At 41.2% G+C, this 19,273-nt stretch overlaps 1 protein-coding gene across 1 annotated transcript; it reads right to left on the bottom strand.

The window, feature by feature from the left end:
• Positions 1–554: 554 nt before the first annotated feature.
• Positions 555–17,297, bottom strand: LOC135463845 (RCC1-like G exchanging factor-like protein). The gene is made up of 13 exons (XM_064741292.1): positions 17,179–17,297; positions 15,155–15,378; positions 14,011–14,111; positions 13,016–13,142; positions 12,408–12,536; positions 9,831–9,897; positions 8,443–8,494; positions 7,810–7,894; positions 6,523–6,633; positions 5,948–6,106; positions 4,892–5,065; positions 3,362–3,447; positions 555–2,147 (listed from the first exon to the last, which is right to left on the bottom strand). The coding sequence occupies exons 2-13, from the start codon at positions 15,363–15,365 to the stop codon at positions 2,070–2,072; spliced, it is 1,380 nt and encodes a 459-aa protein (XP_064597362.1). The 5' UTR covers positions 15,366–15,378; positions 17,179–17,297; the 3' UTR covers positions 555–2,069.
• Between the last annotated feature and the right edge of the window lie 1,976 nt (positions 17,298–19,273).

Below are 19,273 nucleotides of genomic sequence, written 5' to 3'. Positions count from 1 at the left end.
GATCAATCCAGTAACATGAGTGAGTGAGTGAGTGAGTGAGTGAGTGAGTGAGTGAGTGAGTGAGTGAGTGAGTGAGTGAGTGAGTGAGTGAGTGAGTGAATGAGTGAATGCCTGGGGTTTTAACGTCGCACTTAACAATTTTTCAGTCATGTTCGGCATTAAGGGGATAGTGCAACGACTGACTGACCCCCGTATCAGTATGATGGCTTGGGTAGGGCGGCTTACATGCCTTCGGTAGGTCATCTCAATGAAGCAGCACTTGATAAAAATAGCTGTATAGCTGATAAAAGAGCGGTGGAAATTTGTCCTGCAACAAGGAGGCACATTACACATACGTGCATCCTAAAGACTCCTTCGGAGTCACATGACTGAAAAATTGTTAAGTACAACGTTAAACCCAAAGCACTCACTCACTCACTTTAACTAATGAAATATGTACAGGTAAGGGAGATCACTCTGAGAGACATCTGGATCAAGGGCAACAACTCATGTAAAGCTTACGTTAAAGCTTCACATCAGTTTATTTACTCATTTCATAATACATATATCTCACAGTTACCTCTGGTTTGTTGATCAAGCCAATTAATACTTCCCAACAAAAATGACTGACAATTTTGATGGATCTGGGCTCTTTTTTTTTTTTTTTGTCCCAGTCGAAATAAATCCAAGGTGTTTTCTAATATAAATAGCCCACAAGTTGGAGTGGTGAGACAGTAACCTATCCTGTCACTCTTCATTTCTCCTTGTCAAAAGTCATCAATCCACCATCCAGCAAAGCTTTGTGACATCTGTGCACAGTCCTGGTACTTTAACTGTGAATGCAGCATCCAGCAAAGCTTTGTGACATCTGTACACAGTCCTGCCACTTTAACTGTAAATCCACCATCCAGCAAAGCTTTGTGACATCTGTACACAGTCCTGCCACTTTAACTGTAAATCCAGCATCCAGCAAACGTTTGTGACAGACGGTATACATTCCTGGTACTTTAGCTGTAAATCCAGCATCCAGCAAAGCTTTCTAACAGTCTGTATACAGTCCTGGTACTTTAACTGTAAATCCAGCATCCAGCAAAGCCTTCTAACAGTCTGTATACAGTCCTGGTACTTTAACTGTAAATCCAGCATCCAGTAAAGTTTTCTAACAGTCTGTACACAGTCCTGCCACTTTAACTGTAAATCCAGCATCCAGCAATGCTTTCTAACAGTCTGTATACAGTCCTGGTACTTTAACGGTGAATGCAGCAACCAGCAAAGCTTTCTAACAGTCTGTATACAGTCCTGCCACTTTAACTGTAAATCCAGCATCCAGCAAAGCTTTGTGACAGTCTATATTCAGTCCTGCCACTTTAACTGTAAATCCAGCATCCAGCAAAGCTTTCTAACAGTCTGTATATAGTCCTGGTACTTTAGCTGTGAATCCAGCATCCAGCAAAGCTTTGTGACAGTCTGTATACAGTCCTGGTACTTTAGCTGTAAATCCAGCATCCAGCAAAGCTTTCTAACAGTCTGTACACAGTCCTGGTACTTTAACTGTAAATCCAGCATCCAGCAAAGTTTTCTAACAGTATGTATACAGTCCTGGTACTTTAACTGTAAATCCAGCATCCAGCAAAGTTTTCTAACAGTCTGTATACAGTCCTGGTACTTTAACTGTGAATGCAGCATCCAGCAAAGCTTTCTAACAATCTGTACACAGTCCTGGTACTTTAACTGTGAATGCAGCAACCAGCAAAGTTTTCTAACAGTCTGTATACAGTCCTGGTACTTTAACTGTGAATGCAGCATCCAGCAAAGCTTTCTAATAGTCTGTATACAGTCCTGGTACTTTAGCTGTAAATCCAGCATCCAGCAAAGCCTTCTAACAGTCTGTACACAGTCCTGGTACTTTAACTGTGAATCCAGCATCCAGCAAAGCTTTCTAACAGTCTGTATACAGTCCTGGTACTTTTAACTGTGAATCCAGAATCCAGCAGAGGCTTGTGACAGTGCGTACACAGCCCTGATGTTTTAACTGTAAATCCAGTACCTAGCGAAGGTTTGTGACAGCCTGTATAGTAGCTGTTGAAACTTTAAGTGAAAGTCTTGCACAAGGCAACCATGTGATCAACTCCACATCGAACATCTCCAACCTCGGCTGGTACTGACACCTGGCGCAGAGAGGAAAGAAAAACATTACAATGTCTTTGTAACACCAGGTTATCACTGTGAAACATGTTCTCCAGCAATTTGCCCAAAAATATTACTTTGGTGATGAAAATGAAGTGGCTTTTTCCAGTAGGATATCATTCTACATGCCGAAAAAAACCTAAAAACACCTTTTTTAAGATGAATAAAACTCGCAAGCAGGATAAATGAGTAACTTAAAAATTTTCGGTCAACATTTATCTCTCAGATTGGCGACCACTAGCACGCTCAAGAATATTCATATTTCAACTGCAAAAGAAATTAGAGTATAATAGCTGTACTTTCCGATAATATTTCTTGGAGAAAAATATATATCTGATGATCAATTAATTTAAAGACTCAGATTATAAGATTTATTCCCTAGAAGTCATTGCTGGCTTACCCTTGTTACGTGAATGGCCTATGTAACAAGATAGGATGTGAAAAATCTGAATATTTGTTTATTTATTTATTTTATTGGTGTTTTACGCCGTACTAAAGAATATTTCACCCATATGACGGCGGCTAGCATTATGGTGGGAGGAAACCAGCCATATCCTGGGGAAAACCCCACCACTGTGATCCTGGGGAAAACCCATGACTGTGATCCCGGGGAAAACCCACGACTGGCACTGTGCCATGCTACTGCATTAAACTATCACGAGGTGTCAACAGCTACTTCAATGTCAAAACGACTGCATTTTAAAGATAAAATAATGACTGAGATCAAACCACACAGTTTTCCTTAACTGTTACAAATTCCAATGTATTTAAAACGATACTGTAAGTTTTGAAGAAAAATACAGGAACACAAAGTTTCTGCCCCTTCCATTGGAGGCATGATGCCAAAAATAATGGTGAAATTTCGAATGGTGTAACATGGTCTAACATAACTGACTTATCAGATGTTATCCCTGCCTGATTTACCATCACATAATAAATACTCTCATGTCACATCAGGAAAATTTTATGGAAACTACCGAAGGTTTTGTTGCTAAGGACTCTTCACAAATAGGGAGTCTAATAGTGTTATTCATCATAATTCCTTTTGAATCATGTTGTTAGCGCTGTTTCAAATGATTTTCATCATATTATCTTAATATTTCTACCCAGCATCTCTCTGAACTTCTAATTTAAAGCTACGAGGTACCGTGCCACGGAGGTTTTTCTGCGTAGTAAAGCAAAAATCATCTCCTACCTTAAAGGGGAAGAACTGGTCATTCCTTTGTCCCAATCCAAGATTACCTCCCCTGTTTTTACCCCAGGTGTAGAGGTCTCCAGAGGCTTCATATGAGAAAAACAAACAAAAATATTAAAAAGTATCGTTAAATGTCACACTGCATGTATCTCACATCTCTTGCATATCTTGAAGACATTCAAATACAACAACAATATGCAAGCCTTCAAAAGCAGAGCATGTGAATTTCACGGGGGAGGCAGTGCATACATATATCACAATAGGGGAGCTTTAAGTTTGAACTCTTTTGTCACTAAAGGTAAAGACAGTCCAGTTATATTATATGTGATTTGTCAAAAGCAATAGGCAAGTTTTGTATGACATTAATTTACCCATTATCTGTCTTGCCATTTTCCAGACACACAAACTTTCAACTCCTCACGTTTCATCTTTTTTGTTCTACCCTATACCAATGTGATCACATATAGGTGTCCGACCTTCCTGACAGGTCACATGATACAGTGGGACCCTGTTTTCACCTTGAGCAATAAACAATATTGAACTCAAAACTCCCCTCTTACATGTATCAAAGAAATAATTTATTTATTTATTTACTGGACTGGAGTTTATTGCCTTTCATGGACTCCAGAACTTCTCATGTACAGTCTATGATGGCTATGGTGTTGAGGAAACCAAACAGTTTCCTTGGAAAGCCACCACACTTCACCAGGTACCTGACAAACCTAATGACTCAAATTGTTATATTACTTTGAGATACAGGACTCAAATTGTTACATTATCTTGTGAGACAGGAATTGAATTGTTGTATTATCTTGTGACAGGACTCAAATTGTTATATTACCTTGAGAGACAGGACTCAAATTGTTATATTACCTTGAGAGACAGGACTCAAATTGTTATATTACCTTGAGAGACAGGACTCAAATTGTTATATTATCTTGAGATACAGGACTCAAATTGTTATATTATCTTGAGAGACAGGACTCAAATTGTTACATTACCTTGAGAGACAGGACTCAAATTGTTATATTACCTTGAGATACAGGACTCCAATTGTTATATTATCTTGCGAGACAGGACTCAAATTGTTATATTGCCTTGACAGACAGGACTCAAATTGTTTTATTATCTTGTGAGACAGGACTCAAACTGTTATGTTACCTTGAGAGACAGGACTCAAACTGTCACATTGTCTTGTGAGACAGGACTCAAATTGTTGTATTATCATGGGAGAGGTGACTCAAATTGTTGTATTACCTAGAGAAACAGTACTCAAAATGTCATATTATCTCAGAAGACATGACTCAAATAGTCATTATCTCGAGAGAGGTGACTCAAAGTGTCATATTATCTTGGGAGACATGACACAAATTGTCATATTATCTTGGGAGACGTGACACAAATTGTCATATTATCTTGCGAGACGTGACTCAAATTGTCATATTATCTTGGGAGACATGACTCAAATCATCATTATTATCATGAGAGATGTGACAAGACTATAAATGATCCACATTCTGTTATACTCACATGTTATGGCTGCGAAATATGACAGACCCGATCTCAGAATGGAGACTCTACTGTCCGTGTTGAAGTCATGTTTCCCAAACAGTGTGTCCGGAATTTGTGTTGGAGCAGAACTGGATTCTACCATCTGGCCCTTACCCAGAATTCCATATCCCCAAACAAACACACTGCCTTTGTCTGAAACAGTGAACAATTACCCATTCTTACACCTCACAAAGATTTTCTTCTGACGTATCAGATGAATTCCACAAATCATGATTACAAAGAATTAACAATTAGTTCATTAATGTTACATATCATTAGCCCACTAATTTTGCAATTTCGAGCAAATCAAATGAAATATTTGAGGGCGGATCATTTGCATTCGATGTATTAAATTCGTTATATATTTGGTTGTTTTTTAAATGCCACTCTCAAAAAGTTACCATACCCATGAAAGTGGTCAAGTTTATAAATGAATCTATTTATTTATTTATTTGATTGGCGTTTTACGTTGTACTTAAGAATATTTCACTTATAGACGATGATCAGTATTATGGTGGCAGAAAATCCATGCACCACCCGCAGGTTGCTGACAGACCTTCCCACATACAGCCCGAGAGGAAGCCAGCTTGAGCTGGAACTCACAGCGATCACTTTGATGAGAGGCACCTGGGTCATTATGCTGTGCTAGCACACTAACCACCTGGCCAAGGTAGGTGGGTGGGGTTGTGTGTGTGTGTGGGGGGTGGGAGCAGTCTATGGGTGAAAGAAACCAGAATGCAGTGTCCGGGTATAACCTCCGCTTTTTACCAGGTACCTGACAAACTTACTGACACTATGCCCTAGCTGAACCAACAAGGCTTGGATCCTTAGATCTTGCTGTCAGGATGCAGACTGAACAACCCATTAGCATTATCTAAGAACATCTTAATTGTCCAATCACTGTCCAATCCGAAACAATTTCAAATTTCTTAACATAAATTTCCTCCCAACTTTATAAACATTCTAAAAAGTTATGCAAGAAAGTGTTATTTAAAACACAAGGGTCAGTATAAATAGAAGACAAAGAATAATTACCATTGAGCACACCACAGATGGAACCCCCTGATGCTACCATGGATACCCTGCCAAGGCCTCTCATTGGCAGGTGCTTAGCAACAGCCACCTGTGTATCCTGGGATACCATAGACAACTGATTGTATTCTGAGTTACCCCATCCAAACACGTCACCATTTTCTGAAATTTCAAACACAGCCATGAGAACAAGGTGTGATGAAATAAAAAAAAAAATGTAGTTGTACGTGGCAAGATCTGATAGCAAATTGCGGATGGTCGGTTTTCTCTCGCCATAATGCCGGTCACCATCATATAAGTGAAACATTCTTGAGTAAAGCATAAAATCAAATAAATAAATAAATAAATTAGTTAATTAATTAATAAGTCATGTAGTCAGTTGCATTATACTGACCGCATTACCTTATGTAACAAGTAGGGCAGAGTTATCAACCATGGAAACATCAGCTTTTGATGTCTGCTCCATTATCAATTCGTAAAAATCACGCTGGCAATAAATATAAATATAATAAATGTTTTCCTGTTTTTTGATGTTAACAAGAAAAGCGTAGGATGTCTTGTAGATCACTGACATATACCTGACAATGCCAGTACACAGTCTCCTGCACATGACACCTGCACGATTGTCTCCCCTTGAATGTCTCCTTGCACCAGTTGTGGAACACCGACACAGTCAAAATGTCCTGCTCCTGAAAGTACAACAACAGTTCAACATCGTTAATGTCAAACACAATATCCTACCTGTCTGACACAATATCATCCTGGTCGCACATGGGGAGGTCTCCCAAAAATCTGCAGATGGTCGTGGTTTCCTCCCACCATAATGCTGGCCGTCATAGAATAAGTGGAATATTCTTGAGTACAATGTCAAACTCTAATCAAACAAATAAATCGATACTTATCACTCAAGTACCTGTCTGTCTAACTCATTACCCTACCTGTCTATCTTACTTGTTATCTTACAAGTACCTGTCTGTCTAATACATTATCCTACCTGTCTATCTCACTTGTTATCATACAAGTACCTGTCTGTCTAATACATTATCCTACCTGTCTATCTCACTTGTTATCATACAAGTACCTGTCTGTCTAATACATTATCCTACCTGTCTATCTCACTTGTTATCATACAAGTACCTGTCTGTCTAATACATTATCCTACCTGTCTATCTCACTTGTTATCATACAAGTACCTGTCTGTCTAATACATTATCCTACCTGTCTATCTTACTTGTTATCATACAAGTACCTGTCCGTCTAACTCATTATCCTACTTGCCTATCTTACTTGTTATCATACAAGCACCTGTCTGCCTAACTCATTATCCTACCTGTCTATCTTACTTGTTATCATACAAGTACCTGTCTGTCTAACTCATTATCTTACCTGTCTATATTATTTGTTATCATGCAAGTACCTGTCTGTCTAAATCATTATCTTACCTGTCTATCTTACTTGTTATCATACAACTACCTGCCTGTCTAACTCATTATCCTACTTGCCTATCTTATTTGTTATCATACAAGTACCTGTCTGTCTAACCCATTATCCTACCTGTCTATCTTATTTGTTATCATACAAGCACCTGTCTGCCTAACTCATTATCTTACCTGCCTATCTTATTTGTTATCATACAAGCACCTGTCTGTCTAACTCATTACCCTACCTGTCTATCTTACTTGTTATCATACAAGTACCTGTCTGCCTAACTCATCATCCTACCTGTCTATCTTACTTGTTATCATACAAGTACCTGTCTGTCTAACTCATTATCTTACCTGCCTATCTTATTTGTTATCATACAACTACCTGCCTGTCTAACTCATTATCCTACCTGCCTATCTGATTTGTTATCATACCAGTACCTGTCTGTCCATCAGCCCCAAGTCCACAGCTGTACAACTGCCCGGTTTCAGTCAGGAAGAAGCTGTGATCAGGGCCACAAATCACCTGCAACAGAAATTAATTAATGGTTACTCCGTTGACCAATTGCGAAGAATGTCTCTAACTTAAAGAATCCGACACAAACCACTGAGCCATGCACTGTAAATACACCATGGCCGTATGAGAAATGTTTTAGATATTCTGGGTTGACACTGCGGAACTGACTCATGTTAAAAAATAACAGAAGGCCAACGTTTTGAAAAAAAAAAATGGAAATGTTAATTATGTAAAAATATGCCTCTGCTGATTAAATCTGCCAGCAGAGCCGTTAAAAAAGTTCCGCATGCAAAACCAACAAAGAAAAGCTCATGACATTGGCGAGTTCTGACTGGCATTTTTCTGTATGACTTGCGCACAAAACTGTTCTTCTACCATGCAAAGTTCTCCTTGCAAGACAGCTCATCACACGTCAAGTGAATAGAAATAATGGGCGTTAATTGTTGTTGCATGAGAATTTTTTTGAAACTTTACGGCACTTTCCGCTAAATGGCAGGCACAGTGAGATACCACCAGGTAGGTTTTTGGAGACTGGCTGCAGCACCATAAGCACTCACCTGACTGATGTTGTCGGGTAACTCTGCGATGCAGTGGATCAGCGGGTTACCCCTGCAGGTAAAAATACCAATACTTTAATATTTAACAGTAAGGCCCATGTGTATATATTCTGTCTTATCAGGCTGATTTGCTTGTTGTTTGCTCCTTTTCTGTTTGATCGTGTGAATAATATCACACAGTCAAGGCAGTTCGAATATTTCTGCTGGCTTCAGTAAATTTTTTACCTTTGTACGTTTATCATTTTACTTGTTTGTTGCTTGCCATCCACTTCGCATTAACTTTTTTTGTTTTTCCTCTTTTTTCCCTTGTTACCATGATCATGACCATGCAGAGCCATTGTTACCATGACAACCATACCTGTACTGCTCTGATTCAAGGATATCTCACCCAAATTGACCATAGCCACTGTCACCATGACAACCATACTTGTACTGCTCTGATTCAATGATAACTCACCCAAATTGACCATAGCAACTGTTACCATGACAACCAGGCCTGTACTGCTCTGATTCAAGGATATCTCACCCAAATTGACCATAGCTACTGTTACCATGACAACCAAGCCTGTACTGCTCTGATCCAATGATAACTCAACCAAATAGACTATAGTCCTTGTTACCATGACAACCAGACCTGTACTGCTCTGATTCAATTATGGATTGCCCACACTGACAATAGCCATTGTTACCATGACAACCACACCTGTACTGCTCTGATTCAATGATAACTCACCCAAATAGACTATAGTCCTTATTACCACGACAACCAGGTCTGTACTGCTCTGATTCAATGATAACTCACCCAAATAGACTATAGTCCTTGTTACCATGACAACCGTACCTGTACTGCTCTGATTCAATGATAACTCACCCAAATAGACTGTAATCCTTGTTACCATGACAACCATACCTGTACTGCTCTGATTCAATGATAACTCACCCAAATAGGACTATAGTCCTTGTTACCATGACAACCATACCTGTACTGCTCTGATTCAATGATTTTCTGCCCACAATGACCATAGTCATTGTTACCATGACAACCAGGCCTGTACTGCTCTGATTCAATGACAACTCACCCAAATAGACTATAGTCCTTATGACAACCGTACCTGTACTGCTCTGATTCAATGATGGACCGCCCACAATGACCATAGTCATTGTTACCATGACAACCAGGCCTGTACTGCTCTGATTCAATGACAACTCACCCGAATAGACTACAGTCATTGTTACCATGACAACCGTACCTGTACTGCTCTGATTCAATGATGGATCTCTCACACTGACCATAGCCATTGTTACCATGACAACCAGGCCTGTACTGCTCTGATTCAATGACAATTCACCCAAATAGACCATAGTCCTTATTACCATGACAACCGTACCTGTACTGCTCTGATTCAATGATGGATCTCCCACACTGACCATAGCCATTGTTACCCATACTGAAGACTGGAAAGAAAAAGATATGGAAAAATAACACCAGTACAAAAATAATTAATAAAAACTAGTTTAAAAAAATATAACCATAAGTAACATGTTAAATTATGATATTCATCCAGTCTACAATAACCCAAATTCTCTGTGTAATCTCTCTATATGGTGTAAAGTAAATAATTCATTTTTTAAAATCACATGTTTAATTTTGAGAAATTTTTTCAATACAAAGACAACTTGAGGAAGAGGTTAACTGATAACTAGTTATTTTCACAAATTGGGGTAATTTTGCACATCTTGCTTCTTTTCAGGATGTCAGGAAAAATAAGCACATGTAAACGTGAAGTAGTTCTGACACCAACTCTGATCTGAGGACTGATCTAATTTTTTTTTTTTGATTGGTGTTTTACGCCGTACTCAAGAATATTTCACTTATACGACGGCGGCCAGCATTATGGTGGGTGGAAACCGGGCAGAGCCTGGGGGAAACCCACGACCATCCGCAGGTTGCTGACAGACCTTCTCACGTACGGCCGCCAGCATGAGCTGGACTTGAACTCATAGCGACCGCATTGGTGACTGATCTGAACTACAGCTAAAATTGTCTCTTCAAGGTCTAATGTAAAACAAGATGTTCAGAGAATGATGGTGGCTCGACTGAGCAGTTCATAAAACTGCATAATGTTCAAGTCATGTGATACGCTCAAATATGACCTCTAAACCAAAATAAAGTAGAATCATCAAGATTAATATCTGTGCATGAGAGTATCAAATTAAATAATGTTACCATCTTGCCATCAAATCAACAAGAAAGGCCAAAATTATTATGCTGTTACAACCATGACTGTCTATTACACGCATGAGGATTGCAGAGCAGTGATTTCTTATGTTCTGGAGTTGTAATTTATTGAGCAGTCATGGGGAGTTCGTGCACAAATTTACCGCGGATGACTCTGATATGCAAATTGCAAACTACATTTGGCAATCCATGTACTATGGGTGGCGACTGCAGCCCTGAGAATGGCTGAGGAAATGTTGAGCTACAGCTGTAGGAGGTAAAAAAACATCCTGGTCTTTCAGATGCAAATTGCTACCATGGGTGGCCACTCCAATCCTATGATTGGCCAAAAACTTTATTTATTTATTTTATTTATTTGATAGGTGTTTTAGGCCGTACTCAAGAATATTTCGCTTGTACAACAGCTGCCAGCATTACGGTGGGAGGAAACTGGGCAGAACCCGGCGGAAACCCACAACCATCCACAGGTTGCTGTCAGGCCTTCCCATGTACAGCTGGAGAGGAAGCCAGCATGAGCTGGACTTGAACTCACAGCGACAAGATTGGTCCAAAAACTTTAACCAAACTGGACACCGACACAGCCATGTACAAAAACAGATGGGGACAGAGAGAAGATAGATTTCATTTTTTTTTATTTTTTGTTACCTCCTTCCTTGTCCGTCAAAATTAGCGTGTGTGCTCGACCGCAAGCCACGTGCTTCACTCTGGTGGTGTCTGGAGCGACGGCGGCCAGCATTATGGTGGGTGGAAACCGGGCCGAGCCTGGGGGAAACCCACGACCATCCGCAGGTTGCTGACAGACCTTCTCACGTACGGCCGCCAGCATGAGCTGGACTTGAACTCATAGCGACCGCATTGGTGACTGATCTGAACTACAGCTAAAATTGTCTCTTCAAGGTCTAATGTAAAACAAGATGTTCAGAGAATGATGGTGGCTCGCCTGAGCAGTTCATAAAACTGCATAATGTTCAAGTCATGTGATACACTCGAATATAACCTCTAAACCAAAATAAAGTAGAATCATCAAGATTAATATCTGTGCATGAGAGTATCAAATTAGATAATGTTACCATCTTGCCATCAAATCAACAAGAAAGGCCCAAATTATTATGCTGTTACAACCATGACTGTCTATTACATGCACGAGGATTGCAGAGCAGTGATTTCTTATGTTATGGAGTTGTAATTTATTGAGCAGTCATGGGAGTTCGTGCACAAATTTACCGCGGATGTCTTTGATATGCAAATTGCAAACTACATTTGGCAATCCATGTACTATGGGTGGCGACTGCAGTCCTGTGAATGGCCAAGGAAATTTTGAGCTACAGCTGTAGGAGGTAAAAAAACATCCTGGTCTTTCATATGCAAACTGCTACCATGGGTGGCCACTCCAATCCTATGATTGGCCAAAAACTTCATTTATTTATTTTATTTATTTGACAGGTGTTTTACGCCGTACTCAAGAATATTTCACTTGTACAACAGCGGCCAGCATTACGGTGGGATGAAACTGGGCAGAACCCGGCGGAAACCCACAACCATCCGCAGGTTGCTGTCAGACCTTCCCATGTACAGCTGGAGAGGAAGCCAGCATGAGCTGGACTTGAACTCACAGCGACAAGATTGGTCCAAAAACTTTAACCACACTGGACACCGACACAGCCATGTACAAAAACAGATGGGGACAGAGAGATGATAGACTTAATTTTTTTTTACTTTTTGTTACCTCCTTCCTTGTCCGTCAAAATTAGCGTGTGTGCTCGACCGCAAGCCACGTGCTTCACTCTGGTGGTGTCTGGAGCCTTCAAAGGAAGGTCAATCCGCACTGGTTCAATGATGTATTCTAAAAGCCTACCTGTAAAAGTAAAGATGGTCCCTATTGTCAGGTCATTAGCGTTTTTGTTCCTTGGTCTGAGTCAAAGTTCTTAACACTTTCTCACAGCCCATAACCCCTGGAATAGTACATTTGCTGCATGATTTATGTGTATGGTCTTAAAAGTAAACATGTATTTATTTATTTATTTATTTATTGATTTGATTGGTGTTTTACACCGTACTCAAGAATATTTCACTTAGACAACGGCAGCCAGCAATATGGTTGGAAGAAACCGAGCAGAGCCTGGGGGAAACCCACGACCATCCACAGTTTGCTGGATGAGTCAACTTACCCATTTATTTAACTTTAACAACAGCAGTGAGCATTGTGGTGGGACAAACAACCACACTGGCGAGAGGGGCTGGAGTCATCTGTGTTGCGCTAGCATGCTAACCACTTAGCCACGGAGGCCCCCATAGCAGCTTTTCTGATTTTCCGGATTGAGGACCTTTACAAACCTGTGTTTCTGGGGTACTCATGGACTCCCAGCTGAGATTCTGTGTTAATCCCTGTACCGTACACACCCCATTTTCTGTTCTTGGTCATAAAAACACTGAAACCATATCCACAAGCTGCATCTTCAACCTGGAAAATTCAAGACAAAATTGGGGAGTTATGCTTTATCACATTAGCGCCCTTGAAAGCAGAAGGTGTTAATCGGAGACTCGAGGATGAGCAATACACAAGACGCAAATTGCAGCACAACACATTGTTTTCTTCTGTGACCTCCCAGTGCATGTGTACCTCGTGTTTTATGAGCACAAGTACACAGATAAGAGTGACATAATAAAGGAGAACAAAGAACAAAAGTGTTCTTAGCTTTGGACCATTTTATTACAGGTGAAAAGGAACTCAACGAGTTCCACATTACATGGTTACATGAATTCTCAATCAATATGTTGAATGGTGAACTGTGAGTGTTGACCTGTAAGAAAGTTGAGAAAATCCCGTTTGAATTACGCGATCATCCATGGTGAAACACCGATTTAGGCTTAGGAGACAAGGAAGAATTGTATGACCATGCGTTATTTACAGAACAAGATTTAGCAAAACAAAACTAAGGGTGCCATCAAAAATTTTATTTTTAAATTTTATGAGGTACATATTGCCATATTCCAAGATTAGTGTAAAAACCACATCTGAATGTGGCAAAGCGCGCACAGCTTATCGCCCCCAGAAAACTTATTTCTTACATCAAAATAAACCTCATGCTATTTGTACAAAATTCCTTGTTTGGTCGTAATCTGATTCTATAAAAAAAAATTAGTGTGGGTCAGTAATGACCTTTTATCTGGCTGGTGAAAAAGATAAAGGATTTAAAAGAAATTAAAATGCAGAGGAAAATTATGTTTAATCAAAACCCCAACAAAAAAATCTGGAGTGCATAATTGTTGTTGTGGAGGCTCGGTTAGGTTACGACCAACAAACGTATTTTGGACTAGCATAACCTTACCTTTGTATGTTTTCCATCCCAGAATGTCTGAAGAGCTGGTCGCGGCTGATATCTCAACATTCTCTGACCTTTAGCCTCTGGCCGCAGATAACTTCTTATTCCTGAAGAAAGGAGGTCAAGAAAATTACACTTATGCAAGGTTAGTCAGCATTACAGCGGGAGGAACCCAAAAAAACATGACTGGACAGCCAGGGAGATATCCATTAACAGTGAAAGATTGTTGACAGACCTTCCCATGTTTGAAGAGTCCAGCTCTGGACTTTGAACGCGCGGTGCTGGGGGTCCCTGAGACATTGTTCTGCACCAGCGCGCTAACCACTTCACTTCAGAGATCCCAAACTTTGTATAACAGCTTGTTTCATATCATGGTTGTCATATTTGTCCCTAAACAATAGCACTGAACTGACAGCTACCATGGCAGCCAGTCCCCACACGTACATGCTGTGTGACATCGACATGGCTGCCAGTCCCCACATGTACACACACTGTGTGAGCTTACCTAGAGCCCCCATGGCAGCCAGTCCCCACATGTACACACGCTGTGTGAGCTTACCTAGAGCCCCCATGATAGCCTGTCCCCACATGTACACACTCTGTGTGAGCTTACCTAGAGCCCACATGATAGCCAGTCCCCACACGTACACACCCTGTGTGAGCTTACCTAGAGCCCACATGGAAGCCAGTCCCCACACGTGCACACCCTGTGTGAGCTTACCTAGAGCCCACATGGAAGCCAGTCCCCACATGTACACACCCTGTGTGAGCTTACCTAGAGCCCACATGGCAGCCAGTCCCCACACGTACACACCCTGTGTGAGCTTACCTAGAGCCCCAGTGGCATCCAGTCCCCGCATGCATCACCCTGTGTAAGCTTACCTACAGCCCCAGTGGCTGCCAGTCCCCACACGCACACAAGCTGTGTGAGCTTACCTAGAGACCCCACGGCAGCCAGTCCCCGCATGCATCACCCTGTGTAAGCTTACCTACAGCCCCAGTGGCTGCCAGTCCCCACACGCACACAAGCTGTGTGAGCTTACCTAGAGACCCCATGGCAGCCAGTCCCCACAGGTACATACCCTGTGTGAGCTTGCCTAAAGTCGCACTGGTAGCCTATCCTCATAATAAACACCCTATGTGAGCTTACCTAAAGCCCCAGTGGCTGCCAGACCCCACACGTATACACGCTGTGTCTGGTGAGCCGTGTCACCAGCATACTGAATCACACGATCCTTAATGGCTTCTCTCTTCAGCACCCGCTTCCTCCAGGAACTGCCCAGCCTAACAGGGACATACTGCTGACGTAAACACTGAAGACATTGGACACACACTATGGCTTGTCCAGAATTCCCTCTCATCGTGAATAAAACTCTGAAGATTTTTCTGGCTGCCTAAGAGAAAATTTGCCGAGTATATATAGTTTAAAAAAAAAAGACAATGACAAGTAAATAAATACATGTAGATGGTTTCCTTCCACCATAATGCTGGTCGCTGTAGTATAAGTGAAATGTTCTTGAGTACAGCATAAATCATCAATCAAATAATACATAAATAAATAAATAAATATTCAGTTTTGTGAATTCGTGACTGACCTGCCATTACTAAATGGAATTATTGTGAGTTATTGCTGCAAGGTCAGCAGTTCACCGAGTAATCCAGAACAAAGTGGGTGAATGAGGATTGCTCTCTTTACGTATGTATGCTTGGGTTTTAACATCATACTTAACAGTTTTTCAGTCGATGACAAGGAGTCATTAGATGTGTGTACATATACTGTGTCTACCCTACTGTGGCAGGGGGGAGTCCATGCCCTCAAAGTGCTGCTGCCACTGAAGCATCATACTGAAGACACCAGACGTGATACCCCACCCAGTCACATTATACTGACACCGAGCCAGCCAGTTGTGTTTTCCTTGTTCTAACCTCTCAGGGATGAGCGCCAAAAGAGACAGCAACAAGCACAATTTATGAAAGTCTTTAGTATGACCTCACTCAGATTTGATCCATGGTCTCTTTGACTTTGAGACCGATGCTGTGAACATTATGCCACTCAAGTGGTCCAAAGGTCTGTAAATAGTTTACTATATCAGAGCAGCCTGACAGGGCTAGATACTGTGTATCTGTAACCACATGCTGTTATTGGACTGGGTCTGTTACAGATGTTGGCTCGCCTCCTTATAATTACTCTGAGTCTGGTTCTGCTAGCCAAGTAAAACATTACTTGTGATAACTTCTTTATTCGCTTCAATACTTGTGATAAATCTGGTGTGCACACAACTCTCAACATACCAGTAGTCCAGTATTCCAAAAGTCTTGTCACACCATCATTCCTGCCATAGACATTTTGATGTCCATCCATAACGCATCATTCTGACAACATGTGCGACATAGTTGCACACTGCATCGATAACAAAAACTTCAACACCTCTATGATAAAAATGACAGTCTATTAAGCAACACCTTGAGCTTCAAGTCACACCCTGTATACCTGGCACACTCAAGCAGGTACATGTATGTTGAGGAATATTTGCACACCAGATTCACCTCAAGTAAAGACATTATTCAGGCAGGGTTGAACCTGACAGACTTGGTTAGGGGGCTCATGCCAGCTAAACCCCAATAAAATATAGCATGTCAGTTCTAGAATAGAAGAAGCATAGTACAAAGCCAAAACTACCTCAGCCCCAGGTGGCTACAGTAATGTCCTTACCCCCCGAATGGAATATACCTGGGATGCTGCGTGTGAATTCGAGCTGAGAAGTAAGAACTGAAGTTGACACACTGCCACTGTTTCAAAAGAACTTATCTGACATGGCGTGAATCAGTGTATGGGTTACCATTGATCGCATCTGTGGCGGGGATACTCTGCCAGGTCAGTATAAATTGACGAGTTAAAGCAGCCACCTTGGGCAAGGGCTACCCATTTGTCATGAAATTAAGGTTTACTTCACAGTTCACAATTAGACGCTCATTTCTCTAATGGTTCAGCATCTCATGCCACTCAATCTGACTCCGGGATTGAAGTAAGCTAAAAGATTCACTCAGGAATTTAACAACATTCAACAACAACAACAGTTGCACGTGATGTACACGACTTTCAATACAAGTGATGTTGTATGTTTTAGTCTGACTGCATTGCTTTAATCTAAGTAATCGACAGCATCAACTTACTCTTAAACAAAATTAACACAATGACAAATCGACCCAACGCTGTAAATGCTTTTCACACACTGAAAGACGTGTCATCTTTCCAAAACTTATGTCACCGACAGGGCGCCGCCATCTTGTTTATCGAGGCTGATGGGATTTTTCGGAATTTAAGAGAAAGTGGACACGGACTGTACACCTCAATGGCATTTATCCTATAAAATATTTGTCAATGTGCTCAGTAAAGCAAACCTCCATGTATTGTAGGATGTTGCCTTGTGGTGTTTCTTTTGCATTTCAATGTACACATGCAGGACATGGGCTTACACATTTTAAAAAAAGAAAAAAATCATTTTAGTATGAATTTAAGCCAAATTACAAATTACGGTTTATTTGTTGAGGTTTATTGTGACTTTCAGCATTGTTTTGGTCATATCACAAAGTTGTCTCCTTGTGGTAGGCCGCGGAACCAATGCAAACATACCTAATGTGCTGCCTCACTGGGACACCATTCCGAAGACACTAGACACAATGCCCCCACCCGGCCGCCATTCACACCATACTGACACTGGGTGGCCCTTTTCCTTTATGCTGAGTGTCAACAGAGGTAGAGCCAAAGTTTGGTAGACTGATGCGGGATTGAACTCCAGATTCCCCCTTTCTAATTTAGTTTTCATCACTTTACTTACCGTACCCTAATTCCTCAACCATTTTGCATATGAAAGAGCAACTTTCAGAGCAATTTATGCACATATTTACTTTGATTTTAGAGACAAAACTAACTGGGGTAGATTGGCCAATTTCAGGGCTTTACAAAAGTATGGTTTGATCAGTCTACACAGAATAATGCCTTCAGAGTGTGCTTGAATAAACACCTTGCAAACATGTGAAAAGGCTGAAGCAACCCAGCTAATAAATTAGATAAAGTTATATAATTCAGAAGAAAAAAGAATTGAGAGATTGCTGTAATCCCGTTTAGATACAGAACTACACAGCTCAACTAGGACCTACATGGCCCAACTAGGGCCTACACGGCTCAACTAGGGCCTACACGGCTCAACTAGGACCTACACAGCCCAACTAGAGCTACATGGCCCAACTAGGGCCTACACGGCCCAACTAGGACCTACACACCCCAACTAGGGCTACATGGCCCAACTAGAGCCTACACGGCTCAACCAGGACCTTCACGGCCCAACTATGACCTACACAGCCCAACTAAGGCTACAAGGCTCCACTAGGGCCTACACGGCTCAACTAAGACCTACACGGCTCAACTAGGACCTACACAGCCCAACTAGGGCTACATGGCCCAACTACGGCCTAAACGGCCCAACTAGGACCTACACGGCCCAACTAGTACCTACACAGCCCGACTAGGACTACATGGCCCAACTAGTACCTACACAGCCCAACTAGGGCTACATGGCTCAACTAGGGACTACACGGCTCAACTAGGACCTACACGGCCCAACTAGGACCTACACAGCCCTACTAGGGCTACATGGCCCAACTAGGGCCTACACGGCTCAACTAGGACCTACACAGCCCAACTAGGGCCTACACGGCCTAACTAGGGCCAACACGGCACAACTGGGACATACACGGCTCAACTAGGGCCTACAAGGCCCAATTGGGACATACACAGCCCAACTAGGACCTACACGGCCCAACTAGGGCCAACATTCAACATTTTATTAAAAAATTGTGTTTTAACTTAACATCTGTTCAATGGCATTTAGAGCATGCTGAATGTTACAAACAAAAAAAATTTTATGAAAACGTAGACTAAAATTACCTACAGTGAACCAGTCATCTTTTTTCCTCTCCCACGCGAAGAACTTTTAAGAAATATTTCCTTCAACATTTGACCTATCTGGGGCTGGTAGCAACAGTTCATTTCCTGTCATACTGGGACTGTATTTACTTTCTGGTATGAGGGTGATGTTCAAATCCATGTGAAAATAGTATCAATGTGTTTCATGTGATTTGAGAACTTCGATTAATGTGTACACAGAAGACAAATACTTTTGTTTTAAAAAAAACAGTATCCCCGCCAAAAGTAGCTAAAGCTTGAATTATGTTTAATGGAAACAGCGAGTGGTTACACACAGAAATG

The sequence above is a fragment of the Liolophura sinensis genome, chromosome 3 (genome assembly GCF_032854445.1).
Source record: "Liolophura sinensis isolate JHLJ2023 chromosome 3, CUHK_Ljap_v2, whole genome shotgun sequence".
NCBI lineage: Eukaryota > Metazoa > Mollusca > Polyplacophora > Chitonida > Chitonidae > Liolophura > Liolophura sinensis.
Note: the sequence above shows the minus strand (reverse complement) of the source record. Positions and strands in the feature narration are given on the sequence as shown.

What these genes read in the sequence shown, in the direction of transcription:
- LOC135463845 (XM_064741292.1), bottom strand. Translation starts at nt 15,365, where the DNA reads ATGAGAGGGAATTCTGGACAAGCCATAGTGTGTGTCCAATGTCTTCAG. An exon ending in CATCTGTGGTGTGCTCAATG is followed by an intron (nt 5,066 to 5,947) that starts GTAATTATTCTT and finishes TCACTGTTTCAG; the next exon opens with ACAAAGGCAGTGTGTTTGTT. An exon ending in ACCAGTTCTTCCCCTTTAAG is followed by an intron (nt 2,148 to 3,361) that starts GTAGGAGATGAT and finishes TCTCTGCGCCAG; the next exon opens with GTGTCAGTACCAGCCGAGGT.